Here is a 24,070-nt window from a genome sequence, read left to right as displayed (position 1 = left end):
CCTGACAACTTATTGAGTTGTACCGCTTTTGAAATACATGTACTAAGGGAAAAGGGAAAGCCAGGTCTTTTTATCCTGTGCGTTACCTGTAGTGCGGTGGTGGTAATTTTCTAACGGTATCCCTCATCCGCCTTAATCTTTCCGCGTCGGTGTTAGCTTGAACCGCACTAACGAAAGTAGAATAAAGCTGGTATGTACAGAGTGGATTCGGTAGTTCTCTGAAGTACATTTTCAACAACGACGCTACAGAATGAATATCTTGTAAAATACTTTCATCGGAATGCAATGCAGGAACACGATCCTCGTCGAACGCGTTTCGTAATCTCTGAATGTTCGATGTCACGCCGCTTAGACGATATATACCGTCCACTAAGCCATGATTCTCGATGAATTCAGCGCAACACGTTAAAACGGTAGGCACTATAAACATCATGGTACATTGTACAATTGTTAAACCGTATACGATTAAGTGACTTACAATGGCTCATGGAAATATTTGAACACTTGTCATAGGAAACTTTTATATACACGTATATACTTTGTGCGTTATGAAAGATATTTTGATGTCTCATTAGCGCTTTAATTAGATCTATCACGATTATATACATAAACTTTTTAAGCAATTTGAAAATGCATATAGAAATTACATTCATGAGCCATTGTATATCAAGCTCAATATAAAATATTTGCGTATATATACCATCTTGACCAGAATTTAAAAGATGTTCCCCCAAATCACAACCAAATACACGTTCCTTCAGAATTCCTGACTGCTTTAATCGTCTCCTAGACGGTCTATTCAATATGAACGATCTGAAAAAGGCGATTAGCTTTCCGTGCTTTCTAAGCACCGGTTTCACGGGTAACTTTGATCTGACTGTCGTTGACACGGTCAGATGCCGTGGTACTTTATCCCCGATCACAGCCACACATTCGGCTGGGAAAAAACCGACTGCAAATCCGTGCTTCCCACGCCACCAAGTACTTTCCCCTGGAGGAGGCATATCTATTACAGAAATCATGTCTCCAACCTGAAAATCATCAATATTTTCACATTAAATTTATCGACTTGTTATATAATTTTCTTTTTCTTTTTACTATTCAAACTCGTACTATTAGATCTTCAATATTTATGCAATTTAATATTGCACTCTGTCACGATCATCTTTCATTTCTAAATCAGATGCTAACCAGAGATTTATCAAATCTTCTTAAATATTACAACAGCCACTCTGCTTTGCATATTTTATATATTTTTGTCTATTTATGTACGTTCTGTGCATTTTTATACTCAACAGTTTCTCACAAATGAATAACGATCCGCGGTCTACTTACTGGTATATATTGGAATTTTTTTATCAAGTTGAAATAATACCTGAAAGGAGATTTCATCTGGTGCCTGAGCCACGTAAGGTCTAACTGCATAAGCTGCGGCTACTGCGGGAGTATTAATGGGACATGAATCTGACTCTGGCACGAGGATTCTTCTTCCTCTATTATCTAGCTGCAACCAATTTAACACAGGACCGCAATTTAGGCCTTCGTGATTTAACTGCGAGAACCTATTCAAATAGTCCCTCAGTATATCACAGGTGTTCTTTGGCCGTGTATCTGGAAGCTTTGTTAAGGAAGAGAACTTCCTGTCAAATATGCAGCGATGCAATTGCTTGTCAAACATAACAAAATTATCATAAGATCGTTGCAGCGTCCAGCATGCGTCCCCGGATGTTACTCTGACCGCGTAGCTGTCGGAATCATTGGTACCTTCGCTAAGCGAAACCTGCAAAACCAACGTATAACTTTTTAGTCTTATTTAGACGACGGATCTGAAAAAACACGCGTGTCGTGTCTTTTGAATCCGCCGTTTCTTCTTTTTTATTTCTTTCTTTTTTTGGCCCTTCATCGATACCGGAGGAATATCATTATCTCTTTCGTAGAACGTACGACTGATTATAATAATTGGGGACATTTAATAATTCAGTAAGTAACGATACATTGAATTTTTTATAGAATAAACATAGTTAATCGAATGTGAAGAAGAATAAATGGGATGTTTAAAATATTGAAAGAAAGTTGACTGAACGTAAGGATTGTTAAACAAAGAACTTGGATATTTTAATGTACTCATTGCGTAAGAATTATTCAAAATATAAATGTATATATTTATAAATAAACATGTATTTATATTTATATCTTGAATAATTCTTATGGAATGAGTACATTAAAACTGTCTATAATATACGTAATAATTAACAGTTTTAGTTAGAAGTTCACAGGTAAGGTGATAATATTTTCAAATGAAAATTTGGCCAAGATTGGAGGATGGGATTGAATAGCTTAAGGTTAATTCGAATGTAACTGACCTCCAAGGAACTGAGTTCAACATGTTCGTAATGAAAGTGGGCACACTCGTCCAACTTTGGAAACCGTGCTATACTGCTCATGTTGCTGCCAGAACTGACTGGTGTACTGAAATCGTCCGTTCGATTACATCCTAATCCCTGCGTTCAATAAAAATTTTTACGATTTTCTATCGATTCTCGCAATCATACTGTATCTTTTAACGCACTGAAGGTCAACAGTAATTAACATAAAATATCACAATCAAGCAGAATTTGTGAAACAAACGTTTTCTAGATTTCTTACAAAACTTCGCCAAGATTTCGAAGAAGGAAATTTCTGCAAAAATTCTATAAAATCCTACGTCTCAATGCGTTAACGTATATTGTACTTAACGTTTGTACAGCGATCCACGAAAATGCACGAGCAACTAGCGTAAACATTTTTTTATAATATATAATACATCGCGCGAGTTATATGAAACTATGCACGTGATATATTCAAAAAATGTTTCTACAAATATTCAGATATTTTCATCGATCACTGTACGTATGTAAAAAGTAGTTTAAAATAAAGTGTTATTGGAATTTATTTCACAAAAAAATACGTATTATTTACTGACAAATCACTACGCTGCACGACGTAAATAACTCTATTATATATTTAACCTAATTTATATTACGAAAGAAAAAGAGGGAGAGAGAGAGAGAGAAAGACAGAGAGAGAGAAAATTTTCTAAAATTACACAAAGGCAAGATTTGTGCCAAAGCAACGGTGGCAAAATATTTTCTTAGCGTAATGTCAAAAATAATATGCCGTTGCTACTAAGAAATGAGAACCGTGACATCGAGTTATTCGAATAAACTTATTATGTAAGTACGAACGGTTTAAACGAGTTTCGCTGCATTGCGTTCAACGTTAGCAGAATATGGAGGCAGTCTGTGAAGGCAATTGAAGGAAGACGGTTAAAGATGAATCATCGTGTGTCGAGAAGATAACTAACGAGGGGAGAACACGACATCGGTTCACCGATTTGGTTCAAATTTTGTCCCGTGGGTAGGCCAAATTCTTTGGTAAATATCAGGTTTAATGGCTCGGTAATGGTATCGTTTTATTAAATCATCGTTCCGGGTGTGTCCTAAGTAGGTGCCAAATTTCGCCATTCCAATCGATAACCCAAACGTGGTACACGGTGCCCTCGTAAATGGAAAACTCACTTATTTACGAGCTAACGAACAAGCTTTGCCCAATATGGCTAGACCGTGTAAATTTTCCAATTACCAGCTACGAGATAAATCGTTAATTTACCAAATTCCAAATCTTACGACAGTTTAACTTACGAATTTTCCAATCTATCGATTGAACGAATTTTCGACTTGCTAGGTCCTTGAATGTTCAAATTTCAGTAAAAAAAATTCTCTTTCAAATATTCAATCGTGAAAAGCTTACACGCGCAACTTTTCGAATTTACGCGCAGCTTACGAGTATGTAGCTTGATTTACGTGACTCTTTAACAACGCGATTACGGACGTGTTAGTTGCAATTAACGCTTTCAGAATTACATAGAATTTGCCCGGAGAACAGATCAGAAACTTGTCTGATCGCCGTAATTCTTAATTACAGGAAACTTTCAAGCAATTTTAAGATCGAATAAGCAGATACTCCTGCTCTCAAGGAATGTTTCATTTCCATGAAACCACTATCTACTGGCGGTATAATCTAATTACTACATCGAATTACATCTTAAATACTAGAAATTCCAACATTTTTAGAAATAGAGATTAAATGAAATAGATGTTAAAATATTCCGATAAGATCGACGAGATTTGAGAAGATAGACATTAAGCGCGGCACTTGTTCCAGGTAAATTATGTTATGTAAAGCTTTCGAAACGCGAGGAAAAATCGGAAGTCGAGGCAAGACTTTCAACGAAAGGGTACAAGGGACTTCCTCTTTAACCGCTGAGAGAAGTGGTAGAGTAGGCTTTCAATTATAAGAGCGCTATCAATTATTTCGTTTGTTCGACCAGTTTACGTCTCGTTGGTCACCAACTGGTTCCAACCTACCGATACCATTCGATAACAAAAACCGACGACGCTTTTGAACATTCCTCTGTCAATTTCAACGTATTTCGTCAAATCGTTTCAGCAACTTTACCTTCGTAAGCATGGAATTTCTCATAGAATTATTCAATTGCTAATCGCCAACTGCTCGAGTTGAACTTTTTATACGCTTCATAGATGAGAATATTACGTGTACATTAGAATTGTGTGTATAACATTGTTTCTTTATAATTAAAAAGAAAGAAGCAGAAACGGTACCCTTATCAGGATGTTCTCTCCCAACGATCGAAAGAAACAAAGAGAAATAATTAGAAAAAGAAGAATCTCGTACCAACAGAATAATAATAATAATAATAGAATGTTGAGAGGAAAAAAGGCATACAGATTTTTGTATGGCAATATTTCGATCTTCTTCTTTTCTCCTCTTCCAATAGAATATACGACTATGCATAACAACAGGAAGGAAAAACAAAAGTAAAAAATAAAACCAAAAAATGAAAAAAGAAAGGAAACATTTTATATGGAAGAAAATGTATGTAGATTTTTTTAATGGCAACAGTTTGATCTGCGTTATTTCTTTTTCTTCTTTTTTTCTCTCTCTCTCTCTCTCTCTCTTTCGTTTCCTTGAATGGAATAAGTATCTGTGTCGTTTTATGGAGCACGCGGTGGTACGTGCACTTGAACGAAACAGTTTCAGAGAGAAGGAGATCGCAGTGCGGAGAGTATCGACAAACGAGTGCAACTTGTCTTATTTGGGTCATTGTATTTTTTGGCAACGTCGAGGCAAACATCAGAGCTTCTCTATACGTATAAGTCGAGCACTGTTCTCTCCCTGCTGGATCTGGCAATCGCTGGGAAACGATCGTTCCGCGCTGCCTCCTGCTTTACGCTTCTTTAAACCTGATTTTGTTGCCAATCCGACTCGCAGTTCCTCTCTAATTCTCTGTAATTGCCACTATTATCTATATAGAATACTCCTGGATCGAACATAATCCATCGATATCTATTCCATCATTTTCTCTTCGGTTTTATAATCTGCTCGTTTAACGAATCATTTAATACGCTACATTACAAGTAAACATTCTACTAGCAATTTTTTCTGCTCGATCGAGTATCAATCGTGGTTCACCAAGGCGGAAAATTCGAACATCTAAGGCGAGCATTGTTTGTAAACGAAGACAGCAGGAGAGACGCGTACGATAAGCAATTTTTTGCAGTCCTCGAGTAAACTCGGTGATTTATGCGTAAAATTGTGGAATGTTTATCAACGCCATCGGTAGGTTACGCGAATTCTCGTTCGCTGAAACTTCTCGAATCCCTTTCGACGCTTTCGAAGAGACAAAAATCCCATCGCGACAATCTTAAACAATCTTTTTCGATAGAAAGGAAAATACCATTGAAACTCAAGGACGAAGAGAGAAGAAACTCCTGTTTCGTTCAAAAAGAAATCCTTTCTCCGCCGGGGAAAGGAAAAAAAGAAAAGGACAGGAAAATACGATTTCTATAACGACGACGAAGTGAAATTTTCACAAGATTTCTATACTCGTAATTGAACGCGACACGAGAGATGGTTCTCTGGGGCTCGTTATTCGATTCATAATTTCCTACGCGTTCGAGATACGTTGATAGATGCAGCGGAATCTGGAATATAATGAAATTGGAAAATTGCGTTCTACGAAGGAGAAAAAGCGCTGGAAGCGGCATTAGCGCGCGTTTTGCGATCGATAAACATCAAGGAATTTATAACGCGAAACATCCAAGCAGCTGCAGTTCCTCTCCTCCCTGTTAGTAGGTCAACGAACTTTTTGGCAACATTAAGCAAACATTACGAATGCTACGTACTGCGTCTACTCTACTTCCACCGTGCTATACGCGATGTTCTTCGATAAATCGTGAAAGAAACTATCCAACGTACGATACGAAACTAAAAATTCCTTGCCGCCCTTCCTATTATTATATTGCTGTTCCTCTTGTCGGAGGCCTCTTTTTATTAATAGTTACAAATAGCTACAAATGTATATTCGTCGATTGTCCGACACACTTTATCAATTAGCTGGGAAATTATTGAAAATGCATAGATATATTTTCATCTCTCCGTGAAAGAAACTATCCAACGTACGATTCGAAACTAAAAATTCCTTGCCGCCCTTCCTATTATTATATTGCTGTTCCTCTTGTCGGAGACCTCTTTTTATAAATAGTTACAAATAGCTACAAATGTATATTCGTCGATTGTCTGACACACTTTATCAATTAGCTGGGAAATTATTGAAAATGCATAGATATATTTTCATCTCTCCTCTTACTTTCTTCCCTTTTTTCTTACACAAGTAAACAGCGTGAGATCGCGTTTATACGCTTATCTGGTGAGATATTTATAAGCGATATGCCCTAAACGATTATTTGCATTTCGTTCTGCATAAATAAATGAAATGGACGATATATTTGTGCTCGATAGCGCGAGATAATCGCAGTCGCCTGGGATAACGGCAAATGATATTTAAATTTCTTTATAGATAACCATATAACAAAAAGAACGCGTCAGCTATGATACTTGTTTGCTCGTTCTTTTTTTTTTTATAATTCTACCATTCTGTTGTGTTAGTTCGAATTACATCGAGTAAGATAATTATTATTACAAATGGCTTGCAATCTATGGAATTTACTATTGGTATCTTATCAAATTTTGCTAACAATTAGTAAAATTATTTTAATTAACTAGAGTTTCATTTAATAAATCTAATGCTGCAATTTCGATCTTGCAGTTTTCTTTTCTTTGACCCACGTTCTTTTGTCTTTATTCGAATTTTACATTCTACGGTATATGGATGATTTGTAAAAAAAAAAAAAAAGACAAAAAGAGGATCGAAGAAAATGTCCAACGTCTAATAAACATTCACCCTAAGAAGGATCAATGCAGGAAGCTGTTAACGATATTATCTTCGCCGGCCAGAAGAGAAGACATCGACGGAGGGTTTTCAAGAAACTGAAATGCGGAATTTGAAAATAGTTTGGCAAAAGGAGGGACGACTGGTTAGGGTAGGGATGGGATCGATGCGCGGTTAAATCGTACGAGGTCACCAATTTCTCTGGAGCGCAGGATCGCGGGAAAATTTATTTGGAAACGTCGATGGAAACAATCGCTAGAAGCCATGCGAACCGAAGCATAAATCTTATCTGTTAGAGATCTCTATACAGGGTGAAAAAATCTATAGGATTAAAGAGTGACAGAATTGGAAGGCAACGAAATTCAGATAAATCGATCGGATAGATTGCACGTACAAATAATCATTATTTAGAACTAAAGATGCATCTGATAAGAAAAATCTACTTTCGTATCACGTAACAAAGCGTTCGATTAATAAGACTCGCAGCAAGCTGGAACTGAAAGTAGAGAAGGTCTTTGGTCAGTCGCCATGTCGATCAGATCGGATTATTTAAAATTATTATCTAAATCCAAGATGACACACTGTCAGATACGTAATCTACTTTCGTAGGTGAAAAAAACAAAGTCTCGGATCGATAACGTCATCGATAGGCTAGAAAAAGAAAACGTATATCTAAAGGGGAAATATTCTTCGATCAAATAGAAATTTGATGGAAAATGGATCAGATTGTTCGATACGAAATTGCTAATTAAAATCAAAATTCTGGATTAACAACGATTGGAAGAATCAACAGAGTGGAAAGAAAAGTGGAATATGGAAAAAAGTTGGTCGAGTGGACAGAAGGTTGATCAGAGGGCAGATTATGTAAAGCTGAATTATTATTTAAAGTCAAAGATACATTATTAGATGCAGAGTCTATTTTATACATACTATCGGACCATGTAATAAAGTCTTGGATGAACAACATTCTCAACAGGCTGGAAGCAAAAGATGAAAGATGAACAAGTTGTCCGATGAAATTCAAGGTTGATTAGTGGCTATAAAAACGAGAAGGCAAGGCCGTTTGACGTTCTTCGAGGGAAACGCTATCAGAGAAATTATTAGGCCATGCGGGAAACGGGTAAAGAAAGTTAGAGCAGAGAGCGTCGTGATTCGATTATCTATGAATCAGGACAACCCAAATGGGGCAGAAACGTAACAAGGACAGCCGCACAGGACGAGTCCATTAAACGTGCCTGTACAAAAGCAATATTTTATTATATACGAGTAAACGAAATAATCATATATTTCAATCATTACCGTAATAACGATGATAATCAGATCGCAGACCGAAAAATCAATTATTGCAAGATAAAGTCGTTCTGAAATGATGAAAATGAACGGAAAGATGGATCGTTAAAAAAGAAAGAAAAGCAAACAAACAAACAAACTCGTCCTTGAAAACCGCAGGATCTCGGCTAATATTGACACGATCAAGCAAATTAATTCGAGTCGTTACAAGGACAAACAACGGAGTCAAACCAAATGGAAAGATCGATTATTGAACGATAAAACGAAGCGAAAAGATCGGTTAACCAAAATGTTAGATAAACTTCGTGATGGAAATCAGAGGATAATATTGTCAGGTGTATCGTGCGATGGAAAGGTTTACATACTTCGTCAATATACAAGGTACAGAGAATCTCAACCACGATATAACAAAGGAAACAAAGAAATACGAACTAAAGAAAGCGGTATAAGAAACCATGGAAAATTAGAGACACTACCTGAACGCTGCCCAAGAAAATTTCGATAAACCGATACGAGATCCTCAAACACATCGGAAATCTTGTCGACCATCTATCGGTCTGCTATCCATGGAAATAATCGGCACAGTGTTGCTTATATTTCACGCTCCTTCATCTCGTGAAAAATTCAGCACGTGTTTTAAACAACCTCCATAGAAAATCCTCTTTGTGTCAATAAACTCCTCGAAAACAGATGACCTTTGTTTGCAATAGGAAACCGTCTTCGGAATAGATAACTTTAGAATGGATAACCGTCTCGATCGCCTGTCGAGAAGCCGACGAGAGAGAGAGGTCGGTGGACGTGGAACGAGAGACGATTTGGTCGACGAGACGGAAAAACTACCTCGAGACGGCTGGAACAGCTGGCACAGCTGGCGAGGAAGACGCGACGCATAGCGTCGCGAGCCAGCACGAACGTGAACGTTCGACGAGACGTCGGGACGAGGCCTGTCGGACGGCACAGCGGCGTCTCTCTCGTTGCGTGTTCGTCGAACAGAGCGGCGAGTCGACGCGGAGGTGGGAACGATTGGCGGCTCGGCTGGTGGCGGCGGTGGCACGGCCGAAGGACGACGCGATCGTCGACGATGACGTCGTGGTAAGCGGTCGAACGCGACCGCGGAGGAACGCGACGAGGGTTTTAGCCACCGCGACTTCAGCTGCCTCGATTCCATGCTCGCGTACGAATCCCAAGTGCTTGGTCGACGTCGAGGGGACGGGGGAAACTGGGTCACGGAGTCACCAGCCAGCCTCCGCATCGCACACAGGGACACCAAGGATCCCGAGGAGCCGTGCGCGACCCTGCGATCGCGCAACTCTCCTCTCTCATCTTCTCTCATGCCCCTTCTTCGCGCGAGACGACGTAGTTGCCGCCGCGCATGATTTACGATTCCGAATGGAGATACGTACGGAGGATTATTGGTGTTCCTGGGCAAACTAGTGTACGGTGATGGGATAGGGAATTGGGCATTTTCGAACAATTGCTCTGGTGTATTTAGCGAGGGAGAGACGGTCGGGTCGGGCTACGCTGGTGCGATAGTGCGGATTCGTTAAACGTACACGTTGCACGTAACTCGATATTCGAATACTCGTAGAGATCATTTACGAACATCTTATGCGCGTTGTACGAAAGGTTTTGGAAGCTGCTACACAGAAGCAACGAGATGTTTAGCGTGGCGAGTATTCTCGTTGCGAGAAGCGCGAGATTAATATCCAATTGTTGAGAAATGTAGAGAGTTAACGGGTTATAAATTACGCGAAGTATAATCTTTTTCACAATTTTACTAAATCGTAGGCCGAATAGAATGTTCGGTCAATCGGTCGACTCGTACAGTTTATAAAATGTACATGTACATCTGTTTCGTTGGGAAACTTTTTACCGTTACAATTGTCGCTCGATACTAGAAACAAGCAGCGAAACTGACGATTGCGTGAAATTTGACAGAGCGAAAATTAAGGGAATAACTGGATCAGACAGGTGATAACTTTCTGATATCGTAATAAAGTGGTTTTCAAATAGCGTAATATGTTTCTTGAAACGCATCCTCCAGGGGAACTTTCTATTTTCTTCACGCAACGTTAGGCGACTGGAATAGCCGATTACTTTCATCACGTGATCATTCGCGCGTTACCATCGGTATTCATTTGCCACGAAAAACACCGGTAGTTTGTGCGAACGACGTTATCTTTCTTCCCTGTAGCTACGTACGTGCCACGACTCTATCCGAAAGCAGCTTGATCAAGCGTAAATCGGCGTACATCTTACCTAGTTTGCGACCATCGCACTCATCCCAGTAATTCAAGCTTAATGGAACTCAATTATTCATCGGTACCGAAGAAAGTACGTTTCCTCCTTCGTACCTCATTCGCTACTCTAATTTTTATCGAAATCTTATATTTAATGAAATTTCCTTCGGTGCTTTAACGATCGATCTAATTTCCAGCGTAACTCTTGCGTAACATAATTTTTGTTATATTTATAATTTGAAAATCGATATAACATATATATTATACATAATAGATATATCCGTATCTATGTACAAGCACAAAATGCGCAAGTGACCGATTCACCCATCAACGCCCAGCCCAAACCGCTGTATCTGGAAACGTGAAATTTGGACGGTACACTTCTTTTATGACACAGACACGATGTAAGAAAGGATTTTGAGAGACACGAACCCTAAAGGGATAAAAATGGGGTAGCATTTATTATTCAAGGATATCCATACGTCAGGAGTTGCTGAATTTGGACGCGTGAAATTCGGCGTATGAATTGCCGTTGAAAATTAAGAAACATGTGTTTCAGCCTTTTTCGAAATTCAACCCTTACGAAGACGAAGAAGAGCATTCGAACTGCTCGTTAAATATAAATAAACACGCGTTTCAGCGTTTTTCGAGATTCAACCGTTAAATAGCGTTTGAACAGAGTGAAGGTTTGAGAGAAATTCGAATATTTAGAAAGTGAAAAGCAAAACGGAATGAGAAGTAATTAAAGAAATAAATAAATATGTATATTACGCGCTAGCGGTTAACATGCATGGCGTCAGTGTCGGGCCATAGTATCAATGTCAAAAGATCACCAGAACTGAATATTAATCGTATATTTACGTGATGAAATTAAGAAATTAAGAAATTAAGGAAGAATAAAAGTTGATCGGTCTGGGCGTCAAAAAATCAATCATATTCTCGTATCATTGAGACGTCAGTGGAATCGACTGCGAAAGAACTTCCTGGAGCGAAAAAGGAGGGACGATCTATACGTCGTATATCGTTAATGCTAAAAGGCAACCGCCTTCGGCTTTTTTGATACGTTCGTACAATAAAGCCCAATGGAAATAATAGTTTTGAGGAAAAAGTGGGTCGTTCGAAGTAACACATCCGATCGAGCAATAATAATGACAACCTTGAGGATGAAACTAGGGCGAAGCCAACGGGGATTCGGGATAGGAAAATTGTAACTTCGATACGATATCTGCCTAAAAAGAAGAAACGACCGGAGAGGATCGAATCGAATTCTTTTTCCCACTCTACTGCCCTTTTTACATATCTTTACGCTTCGTTATCCTCTCCATCTACGTTCAACAGTGAGCATAATAAAAAAAAATGAAAAGTAAACATAATAAATATACCGACCTAAAAAACCTAAAAAGAACGGGGTGTTCGATGTAGAGGAAAAAAAGGTCGAACGTTTTCTCTTGCAACGATGCAACGAATAATTTAGCCGCAGCGAAGATATAAAGACAGCTAAGGACACTGTGTAAAGAATCGTCCGGGTCACTGAATCGTTTTAACCTACCAATGCCCGCTACGTCTAATCTCATTGCGTGTAGCGAGGCTCTTCTATTATTTATAAGGAAATCGGCGCACAGTTTGGACCTTCGTCTCTAATACAATACCGTAAAATCGAAAACGTTTTATCGCCGGTAGGTACGATCGTACAGTTTGACCGAAAGCGTCGTTTAAATTATTTCAACTATTTAATTAACTTACATTATTTGATTAGACCGTTCCCTTAATCTTTCCTCGTGGTATGATAAATGGGATAAATAAGCTAATCATAGATAGATTTTATGCGAAAGAAGTTACTACATCTTTTTTTTTTCTTTCATATCTGCTTATGCGCAATCTACTAATCGATGATAATGAGCATTGATTACGACAGTTTAAGTTGGCCTGAATGCGAAATACACCCACAATCTGTACCACGATGGCATTGACTCGCATACTTAAGTGGTAATACTTAAATTGTGATTTTTTTTTCTCTTTTTCTTTTTTTATTTTTATTATTCAGATAATCTATGCAACATCTCGGATCACAATAACGAAAAGATATACCGTAGGAGAAACGAAAATGCAGGGAGAAGAGCGGCACGTGTAATTTCGTCGCGACAGCAGGGTGGTGTTCCGGAATTCCGCAAGAAACCCTATCCAAGCAGGCCGTAGAATGAGTCAGAGCCTAAGTGCTGGGATTCAATCTGCGAAAGCTGCGTAGAAACGCGGCTCGAACCGCGCCCATCTTCGTTAGAACGACGTCTCGGAAAAACTATATGACGATGCTTCTCGCTTTCCCCTCCCTCATTTTTTTCCCCCTTTTTCTTCGTCGCCAGCATACTTTCGAATCAATAATCGCGACCAAGGAATAGCCTTTCTTTGACTGTAGGAACTCAAAGGCCATCCCTATTGTCTGCATTCCGACTCCGGTAAAGAGAGTCGCGCAACGTCTTTCAACCTCTTCCGTTTTATAGCGCGTTAAGCGATCCCTACGAATAAATGCATAAGGAAATACGTAACATTTAAATCCGAGTACAAATGGCTTTTGTAACGAGAGCTACGTTTACGATCGACTTATAGAATGGAGTAAACGTGTCGCTATTTTTATACGAGACGTTTTAATATTACGAGCAGATACGATAGGTTCACTGGCGCGTATCTGAACGCTCCTAAATACATGACACGAAAATATATTATACGAATTCGCAAATTTATATTTTTACAAACAACCAAGGAAACTGAAGCGGACATCTGTTTCATCCTCATGCCGCGCATTATAAAAGAGTACTCCGCTTTGAATATCTTATATACTTTTTGCGTGTTACGCGCGTTTATCGTTGTATCTCACAATTTTTTAAACAGACGCGTAAAAGTCTGCAGTTTAACGGGGTCACGTTATTGGAGTTTCGAACGTACATAAAAGTTGCAAGATATCTGGTTGCGAGTAAGCGAGCCTATCTCGGGCTAAACTAATCAACTGCGCTATTTATTATTTTCTTAATCTCGTTACATAAACGCACGTACGATCGATAGCGATACGCGTTATCCACATTCTCAGACGCAGCGATCAAGAATCCCACAGAAGCGATGCAAGTTTCCGCTCGTCCAACAAACTAGCCCGAGCTTTATTAGCCTTTGCGCGAAGTTTCTGTTTGCCTGTACCGAATACCCCTCGCTCTTGGCAATCTTCGTCTCGCTTCAGCTCAGTTTCCATGGAACCTTGAAGTTTTTTCCGGTTTTAATCTCGATGGGAAGGGAATCTTGATTTATGCTTTATGATCTACAAAAATCTAAGAATATGCACGCATATACACGGGCTGGCGAAAGTATTTCAACACTCGTAAGTAGTGGAGAACATGTTATCTGTGTCACAGGTATTCAACATTTTTCTCTCCGACGTTGTACACAGTCTTGGAATTTCGCCATGAAATTTTTAATCGAACGTTACATCTCTTAAACTGACTTTTTTGATAATTTAGCAAAAAGACTCGAAATATGTTACGTACTCATCCTACTTTGATATTTCTTGTAATACAGAGTGAGCCAATAAAACCAAGCGTTTGAATATCGCCATTGTTTTCGGAGATACGAAAAAGATCTGTTAACGAAAGTTGTTTAATACAGAGGAGGCTACAATATGGCAGAAATAATTTTTTCTAATAATTTTGCATAGTATATTTGCATTATATTTGTATATATTTTATGCGTTAGTCGATGCTTGACATTCTCTATGAAATATCAAGTATCAATCTATGTATCTCGAAAAACCATTAATTTAGGAGATATTTTAACTTTAATTCGTCGAATTTAACGTACAAAGGACAAGGAAAGACACAAAACGGTATTATTCTGCTTATGTTATCTTCGTCCTTCATACGTTAAATTAGACAAACTAAAGTTAAAATATCACCTAAACTAATAATATTTCCACATAAGCGGGCTAATATTTTTTCTACAGAGAGAACGTCTAACGTGCGTCAACTAATGCACGAAAAATATATACAATCCCGTTAAAAAAAAAAAGTGGAGATAACCTTGGAACGTGGAAAATTCCTCCAGCTGCAAAAATATTATCACTGCCTACTGTTACAGTCTTGCCTGTGCCTTGAACTTTCGTTCAAGAACAACGGAGATATTCAATTGCTAATTTTCACTTTTTTTAATACAATATTTATCGGACCACGCGGTATACGCGTAATATACGTGAAAACGGGGATCTACGTTACGAGTAAACGTATTTTAAAATTACGAATACACACGACGGTGCAGCAAAGATTGTTCGAACGGTCGAGAAAAGGAACAAATGTTTCGAAGTAAAATCAATTATATTTGGAATATGACGAATAAAACGATATTCCCAATGACTCGATCTTTTCCTCATCGAGGAATATTCTTTTCTCGGCGTATCGAGACACGTTCCTGTTCGCCGGATCAGTCCGGTGTTGGCAAGAAACGTTCTATTTCTGGTGCGAACGTAAAATTTCGCACACCATTATTTACGTCTACTGCTCTCTTCCGATCACTGCGGCGGATGATTGGAATACCCTGTCAAGCGTGAAAACCCATGCCGCCAATATTTTACTAGCCGATACTAACAACTAACAAGCAACAGAATAAACGCGCACCTACCTATGTACATACACGTGCCACTCTAACAATAGCGGTATTCCCTTGTAAAATCCTATTGCCATGGATCCGTTTCGATGAAAAGGATCGTCAGTCGTTCCATTAATCAATCCAGCTACTACCGGATTAGTTCGAGAAATCGTCGATTCTTGTTGCTCTTCGTCCTCTTAAATTAACGCTCTTAATGATCTCGCTCTATTCACACGATAACAGACTAAGAGAGTTTGTAGTAAAATTTACTATCAGTGTAGCTCCTCGGAATTTTAATCCATCTGACGATTTCTCAAACGAGCTGTCGGTTAAAAGATCGCGTAATTTAACACTCTGGGGACCGTATACTCTGACAAGCATATAGCCCGAATTTCCGCGTGTTTTTCCAGTGATTAAAAACCGGTCACTCGGAAAGTTCGTTCCGATTTACATTTCGATCCGATGTATGTTTATCGAATTTTTTGACGAAAACTTCCGATATAATTTTCTATGTCGACCGAAGAGTTAAAAATCGGAACGAACTTTCCGAGCAGCATTTAACAATCGAAATATTCGATTAAAAATCAACGATCATATTTTAAGATACATCTAATTACGTTTTCTGGCATGATACACTTGAAAATAAATTCCCCGATGGAGAGGCACTAAGCAAAAATAATTATTTTATTAAATTCCTTGGAAATCGGAACGAACTTTCCGAGCAAACAATATTATGTCTACATACATTGATAACGGTTTCGTGTTGTTCGAGCATGAAATGTAAAAATGCTTTCATAACATCTCGTTTATAGCATCCACTGCTTGCCTTTTTATCGTTTTATTTAACAGTGGTTAGAATTTTTATACGACACCGCATACGTATAACCGGCGTAATAAACCGATCTAACCAAAAACCACGTAATAAAATTGTATACACCTCAGAAGTTATTCGTTCGTTATTTGCCTCTAGCTGTGGCAAATAGCATTCACGAATATTTCCTGCTTATTCGAAATCGCGATCTCGCACGAATACGCGAAATTCCGATACATCGATCGTCCCTTCAACAGTCTCGATCAATTACCGCGTTTCGTATGAGATCAGCGGACATCGTAATACTTTTGCGACATACGCGAAATTGCGAGCGGCAAAAGGCCAAAATATCCGTACGCCGTAGAACGTAATACGCGAGATCCTTATCCTGACTCGTTTCGAATACGTGGTAGGATCGTGCGCTATCTAAAAAAATGTATTTGCCGACTAAACTCTAGCATTTCAGCTTCCTTCGTCCCGTTTTCTTCGTATTGTCTCGAAAAGAAAGAGAAAACGATGACAGACAGGCGAGGGAAAAGGAAATATTACAGACAACTTTATCCTGCGTATGGCGTGCACGAAGAAACGTAACACGATTTACTGAAACGAGAAACTAGTTCAGCGAAATACCGTATTCCTTATTCGACGACGTCCACGCAACGAGCGGTACGCGGCTATTCCTTGTTGAATATCTCGCGGAGCAATGCGTGCGTCGATCGACACGCATAATAATGGGCTGCGAGTTAATTAATACAAACTGGCACTTTCGATGCGAACACGCGTGAACTCAACTTCGTTAAAACGAAGTCACGGCCTGTGCCACCCGTTGAAATAACAAGTATGCAGAGAAGCTCGCACTGCAGCCAGCAAGAAACCGGCCGACATACGCATTCGCCGGCCGTAGAGAACCGCTCGCTCGTTGACGAAGGAAAAAAGAGCATCTGCGAAAGAAAACAGTGAGTGTACTGAGCAGATGAACGCGTTCCATCGCTTAGTCACGGGAACGTGGTAACTTGCTGCTAAATTAATTATTCGTTTGCGCCATAGAAAATATGCTGTACAATATAACACGAGAATATGTGCATACTTTCTCATCTATTATAAATAATCTATTGATAATTGGTTAAATTTCTGTACGAGCTACCTTAGGATTAATTGTTACGTTATAATAATTATAATAGAATTTTTGTTGTAAACTATACAACAGGGCGTGGCCTGTTAACGGTTTCTTCTTATCAAAAAATTGCAAAAGGTTGCAAAAGCTGCGTCGCATATATGCGGATATTAGATGGTACAAATAATTCTTTGTATGTTTAGTGGTGGGAAAGATATGGAGATTAATTTAATTTTTTTTTAATGGAACTCTGTCTTTTTTTTTCTTTTTTTTTTTTTTTTAGGTACGCGTTTGTTGAGACGAATACAACTCGCCGCGTGATACGGTTCCGTGTGGTAAAATCTGATAAATTAGATGAGAAAATTCAAATCGATAGCCGAACCCTAGGCGACTGCAACGTCTAACGCCACTGAATATCGTTACGATATGTTATCGTACAAAGGTATCGCGACGTTACGTTTGCAGGGGCAAAAAATCACATGCGCGCAATACATAAAATTTGCGTTATCGCGTAGATAAATAATATACAGAATCGGAATAAATTAGCAAGCAGACTCGTGACAAACACGATCTTTGCCTACGTTTGTCTTTCTCCGGGAAAGCAAAAGAATATTCCAACATCTTTCATTTCTACCCAATCTCTTCCTTTCTTCCTCTTTTTTTCTTCAACATAATTTTCATCGTACATTACGTAACTTCTCGCGAGTGTGACTCGATGACAGATCTTTTTATAGAACTGAAAGCGGACAGGTATATATTTGCACGTATTCTCACTTCGATCTAATTTCATACGGTTCGATCTAGTCTAATCTTATTTTCTATTTATTGGTGTACGTATAAATTGTAAATAGTAGCGCTATCAAGAAATTTATCAACTGACAGGTCGAACGATACGAGTTAATATATCACGAACGAATTAAATTCAGATTAATTTTTCTACGCCATCGTCGTTTCGTCACGCTTGACAATTTCCCTCGTAAATACACATATTGAAGCGTTTTGATTAATGCCCGATCGCTTTCACCGTGACTCATAATCTTTCTCCGTGATTCGCCTTATCTTTCATTCACAACGATTTAATGATGCGTGCACGCGTCTCGAGTGGATCTTCTACACTCTATGGCAGTTAAGAGAACGAACGAGCCTTCGATAAGTCTAATTACAGAAAATAGATACGACATGACGAATTTAGTCGATTTTCACGTCTTCCCGATTTCGCCAACTTTTACTGCTACGTCATAAACAAGAGCTTCGCAGGATTTAATAATTATTATTTGGAACTTATCGTACATAATTGTTGCGGAATTTGGCTGTTCTAATCGTCATTAAATATCGTTATTAATATATCGTTAAATATTAATTGTAGGAAAACGCGATACCTCTAGATTTTTCTTCAATTCTTCCAGAAATTTTGCCATCGCTTTAAACACGCTTGTCCTACGTCGTGATTAAACTGCGGGCTTTTACAACGCATTTATAGAAAAGACCAGAAGTGGCAAATTTTGACCGTTTCCCAACGCTCTGGCAAAGAAGTTCACTCTGGGAGTGCTAAGGCACGAGTAAAGTACAATGATTCGCAGCAAGCGTAATTACAAAATTATGAACACGTAGATGAAGTCAACGATGCCCCCAAATACGCTCGATACATTTCGTCCTGTTTCGGAAGTAAATTATAGTGTAATTAGAAACATGTTTCACGAAATATTTGCGTCGTAATATTATCATCTTAAATTGTCGCAATTCACTCTTATTAATTAACGATTACAGCAATAAGTTTTTACATATCGACTTGTCTTTACAAAACGTAATGTTACTGTGAAATCCAAACGTACTTCATCTACAACCATCGACTTCTTCATTTTTTACCATAAATTTAGACGATTGTACTTTAGCACTCGTGGAAACGATTTTAATTAATTTTAGATGGCCAAAGGAGCACACATTTGACGTCTCTCGACCATCCTGCTTAGAAGCTGCGAAAATTCCTGATACACAAAAATATCTCAAAATATCCAAACTATAGAGCACTTTACACAGTCGTAAGATTTAACAAGCGAAACGATCAGCCACATCGATTCGTACAGATCACCTGTTTGCCCAATTACAGTAATACTACTTGATCTAATTCTACGATCTAACGAGAAATCGAAGCCGGCACATCGGTTAGAACCTCCAAATTAATTCGAAATTAACCGATCCCGGAAGATAGTCGGGGAATCACGGTGTCTTCGGGTGTAAATAACCGCTGACAAGTCTCCGAAGGGATCTGCCCGATGGATTTTCTATCTTTTTTCTTTGCCTCGCGAAGCAGCTTAATTTGCACCGAGTAGTCGAAGGGTTAACGCTCACGGGCAAGGAAAATAGAAGGCTTCCGTCGAACGAACGGCTGTTCCAGCAGAGGATGTTGTTACGCACTCGCCGGTTACACGTACACGACGGCGAAGCTTATCGATTTGCTCTCACGCTAGCGAGATGGACGAACGAGACCGGAGCGAAATAGAAGCAACTTCCGCATTCTCTTCGCGAACTGACTTTACGAGCCACGAAAAGCGTGCGCAAAGAGCAACAACACCACCTCGTCGACGAGAAGGAAATTCTCGGTAAAGTAACTGCAGCGACGAGAGAAACAAGCAGCCGGAGGAGGAACCTTCGAATCTTTTGTCCCCCGTTGAATAACTACATTTTATTTGCTTCGCTGCTACATTCTTCAGGGCCACGAAGCTTTACGAAAAATGGCTTCTGTTTCCTGAATTTCACCGCGTCTATGGAGAAGCACGACAGCGTCGTGAAAGCGAAAAGGCAAGAGAAGAATAATATCTTATCCTTCTTTGTGAACGGCAAGGATAATATCTCGTCTTCTGTCGTGCATGAGAAGGATAATATCTTTATCTTAATATATTCTTTATCGTATAATGGACGCGGTCAACGCTGAAATGCTACAGCGAGACGTGGATATAGGAAATCTTTGGAGGAAAGAAAGGAAAACTGTCGCTTTAGCAATTACGTTCTATATGGCGCTATTATAAGAAGAAGAAGAAGAAATTAAAGTTTTGATTGATAGGAGCGAAAGTTTTGTCACTGGTGCGCGTATAAGAATGTTTATTTTCGGTTGTACGCAGATACCAAACAGGCTGAGGCAGATGGTAAATAAAATTAGAAGAAAAATGTTGGGATTTTTCTCTTATTTAAAGGTGACAAGCGTACGATGACAAATATTGTTACAACGTTTATTTCATTCGACGATGATATTGAAGGGAGATTTGCAAGTATATCGTGGCTGGAAGAAATCGTATTCCCCGTAAAAAGAGAAAGTAAACGGTATCGGAGAAAGCTGAATGAAGAAATAATTTAAAGATGGAGAAAAAAAAGAAGGGGGAGGGGGGAAGAAGATTAACGTTAAAGTTGCAGGGGGAAACTGGACGCGACAACGTGTGGTTTCCGACCTATGCCAAGCGAGGGCCGCGTGAGTAATTAACAGAAAGCCAGTCTGATATCATCGAGATGTAAAACGAGAATGAAAGGAAGATCAAGGTAAATCAAGGTTGCAACAACGTTGCGACGCGACGAGTGCGAGATGTTCCACGCCTTTTCGCGTGAGCGGTAACATACTTTCTTACGTTCTCGCGTTCGACCTACGATTTTTTCTTCATTTCTTTATTTCAATTTCACTTTGAGAACAAATAAGAACGGATGGATATTTCAACGTGACATAGTTTTTATGCGTCCAGAGGAATAGACGAGATTTCGTAAAAAATTAAACGCCCAATTAACGAAAAGAAAATCTCTGGTATGTTGAATGTTTGAATATAAAAAGATGATCGAGAAATTGAAATTCCAGCGTATTTATACAATCTACTTATTCACTACGTATCTTTCATTTTCACACTGGTTACACCGATTTATCGTGATTCAGCGAAACCAAGCAATTATTACCTAAGCCTGACTCAGTCGTCCAGGAAATCATTTCGTTACACCTTTACAAAGTTTCGCTAGCTAGTACGCTCCTATTCTTCCACCTTTACGACGCAATATCCTTTCAGCAAGAAAATTATACGGCGGCCAATTTTCATCCAAGCATGCACACAATTACACAGATCGCTCATTCTGCCCGTAGAGCATTGACCATTGTTTACTAACGTCTAAGGTAATACGGGTGGCAATATCGAACTGAAAGTTAAACAGTCGGAAAGTAATTAACGTTAGATCACAGGTGGGCGTCCTGACGCGTTTTGCCAACGTAAAAACGAAATCTTTCATTGCGACAAGATCGAACCAACGAAAAGGATTTCATTTCAATTTCCCGTTTGGCCGAGCCAACCCGATCAAGTTCTATTTTCAAGGCCACGGCACTGAACAATAAAACACACTAACAATAAAAATGATAAGCGACCTAGTTACCTCTGTCGGTGTATAGAAAATAAAAAGAAAAAAAAGATTTCGCGGTTCGTCGATTCGTCTTGCTATCTGTGAACTTTGTCGAATAACCTTTTCTCTCTCGTCTAATGAAATTAATCCGATGAAATGGCAAGTAAAACTATCGGAATCAGAGGTGATAGAAATAAATTTTGATATGGCGATCTACTCACTTTTGCGGTTTGAGGCTCGATATCGGTAAGCCTTTGAGCACGAGGCCTCTCTTGGGCCGGTCCTGGCATCCTTTGCAGCCTCTCCGTGGACGAGGACGAGGAGGATGAGGATCCAGGCCTTTGGCCTGGTTTGCCACGCGCCAGGATGACGGCAGGATTTTACTTTCCTCTCGATTGAACCATTATTCCTCTTTCACGTTCTTCTGCGCAAACAATTTCCACAGTGCTCAGACGTCTTTATAGCTACGCCGTTATTATTACGGACGAAATATTAACTCGTGTATATTATCGCGGTAAACAGCCGCAGATGCTCGTAAATTTCACTTGGATCAACCTACAACACCGAGCGCTTCACGCGTCTTCTACCAAATGTTGACGCGCTGCACATTACCATCGATGACTCACGATTCGAGTCAAAGACAAGATTTTTATTTCACGGCGAAGGATAAAACGTGTATTTTACGGTGCAAGGTAAAATTTTGACTTTCATGATGTCAGAGTTTTCTAGTCCTTTTTGAAAACGCTGCTTGGCAAAGAGAAAGGATCTTTTGGAAAAATGTATCGGCGAGGGTAGAGCAAAGTACGAAGGATTTTAATCATAACACGGGAAAAGTCTCTTTCGTCGATCTTTCGCCTAAACTGTAGCGCTTAAAGTACTTAGATATAGCACTCAGAGTACTTCAAAACGAGCTTTGATTTATCGCTTTACTTCTGCATATTCCGTTCAATGTTTTTCATTCTTTTCTTCTCCACCCTCGCCAATTGCAATTTTAATTATATCGATCGATACAAAGAAGTACGAAGAAGCGTTATGGTTCCATTGGCTTGTTCGTAATTTTCTATTTGAATAAGAAATAGAAAACGGGAGAATCAATTACAAAGATTGTAATCGATTTCGATGTTCTTTCTCCACGTGTTAAAAATTGCCACCTTTTCATTCGAAAATGAAATATCCTCGTCTAACGTAAAATTATAAACGATGGCCATCAGCGTGATCGTTTTTTCACCTGTCGAATGTGATACAAAGTTTGGTGATGAAAGTTTCATGAATTTTACGAGCTTTTTGCTGATACGAAACCGCTGGACGGTAGCTTCATTAATATTTTAGTGAACGAAAGCCGTGTTGGTTATTAAGTTCTAATAATTCAGTGTCCCCGATGAGGCAAGTAATGAATTAAACAGTCCACCCTGTGTAAGTGCCATTCGAAACACGGTGCATCGTGCCGACTAACAAGACGATTTGAATATACGAGCATCTGACTACCTCTGCCAATGTAGCTTTATAACTCAGTGACTTAAGAGCTTAATGAAACTGGTCATGATTCTACGATGACACTAATTAAAATTCATATCCGATAAAATCTATGTAGAATATAAGCCAAACAATGCACTACATACTGCTTATGATCGTCAGAAAAATTTCATTAAATCAACGATCTGTACGTAAGAAAAATTAATGAAGAAATTAATATATTCCTGTGCTTCGTCGATTCTAAATAATTCATATTTTTCGCAATACCGGTTCCAACATCGTTGCGAAGAAAGCTTACACTCACTTCGACGTACGTACGTCGTTATCTCATGATTCGCGTTTTACCTTCGGTATTTGATATTCGATATGAAATCAAAGAAAAATTATTATTGTAACGTGAACATCATAGACGATAGCATTTCTGGTCGTATTACATTTTCGTAAACGATTTGGTATCAAAGAAAGATTCGTGTGAAATTTTAATACCAATAATTTTAGTATCTCTTATTTTACGTAATACAATTATTTTTTCTATGCTACGCGTACATATAATATAAATTCCCGTAATTTAATTCAAAATTCCGGTGACCTAATATGCATAAAAGAAAATTATAAAATTCTCATACCATTGCAATAATGATTCTCGCGTACAGATGTACGTAGGAGTCGCGCTACATTTTCGAAGACCAAAGAAAGGAAATTGAATACGAAGAGCTGGAGAGGTAGGACCGAAGGAACGAACAAAGAAAAGTGAAAATAACGATTGTAATTAATTTTTACGGGTCGGCCCTGTGGCGATTTTATCTGCGAATCGAGAACACGAGGCGGATGAAAGTTTCGCGAACGCTCGACCGCGAGTAAAGCGC

The 24,070-nt window shown here is 38.9% G+C and overlaps 1 protein-coding gene across 5 annotated transcripts in view; it reads right to left on the bottom strand.

Moving 5' to 3' along the window:
- CdGAPr (GTPase-activating protein CdGAPr) overlaps positions 1–24,070 on the bottom strand; it is a 43,670-nt gene that overhangs the window by 9,057 nt on the left and 10,543 nt on the right. For 4 of the 5 annotated variants that reach the window (XM_076622200.1, XM_033334478.2, XM_033334483.2 and 1 more), the window contains exons 2-6: positions 21,953–22,155; positions 2,364–2,501; positions 1,376–1,780; positions 701–1,031; positions 87–420 (exon numbers count right to left, since the gene is read on the bottom strand). In XM_076622200.1, coding sequence (XP_076478315.1) covers positions 87–420; positions 701–1,031; positions 1,376–1,780; positions 2,364–2,501; positions 21,953–22,021 — 1,277 coding nt within the window. In that variant the 5' untranslated portion in view covers positions 22,022–22,155. The remainder of the gene's footprint in view (positions 1–86; positions 421–700; positions 1,032–1,375; positions 1,781–2,363; positions 2,502–21,952; positions 22,156–24,070) is intronic. The other variant, XM_033334484.2, reaches the window with a different exon arrangement.

This window comes from Bombus vancouverensis, chromosome 10, assembly GCF_051014615.1.
Source record: "Bombus vancouverensis nearcticus chromosome 10, iyBomVanc1_principal, whole genome shotgun sequence".
Lineage (NCBI taxonomy): Eukaryota > Metazoa > Arthropoda > Insecta > Hymenoptera > Apidae > Bombus > Bombus vancouverensis.
This window is presented reverse-complemented; position numbering and strand designations above follow the sequence as displayed.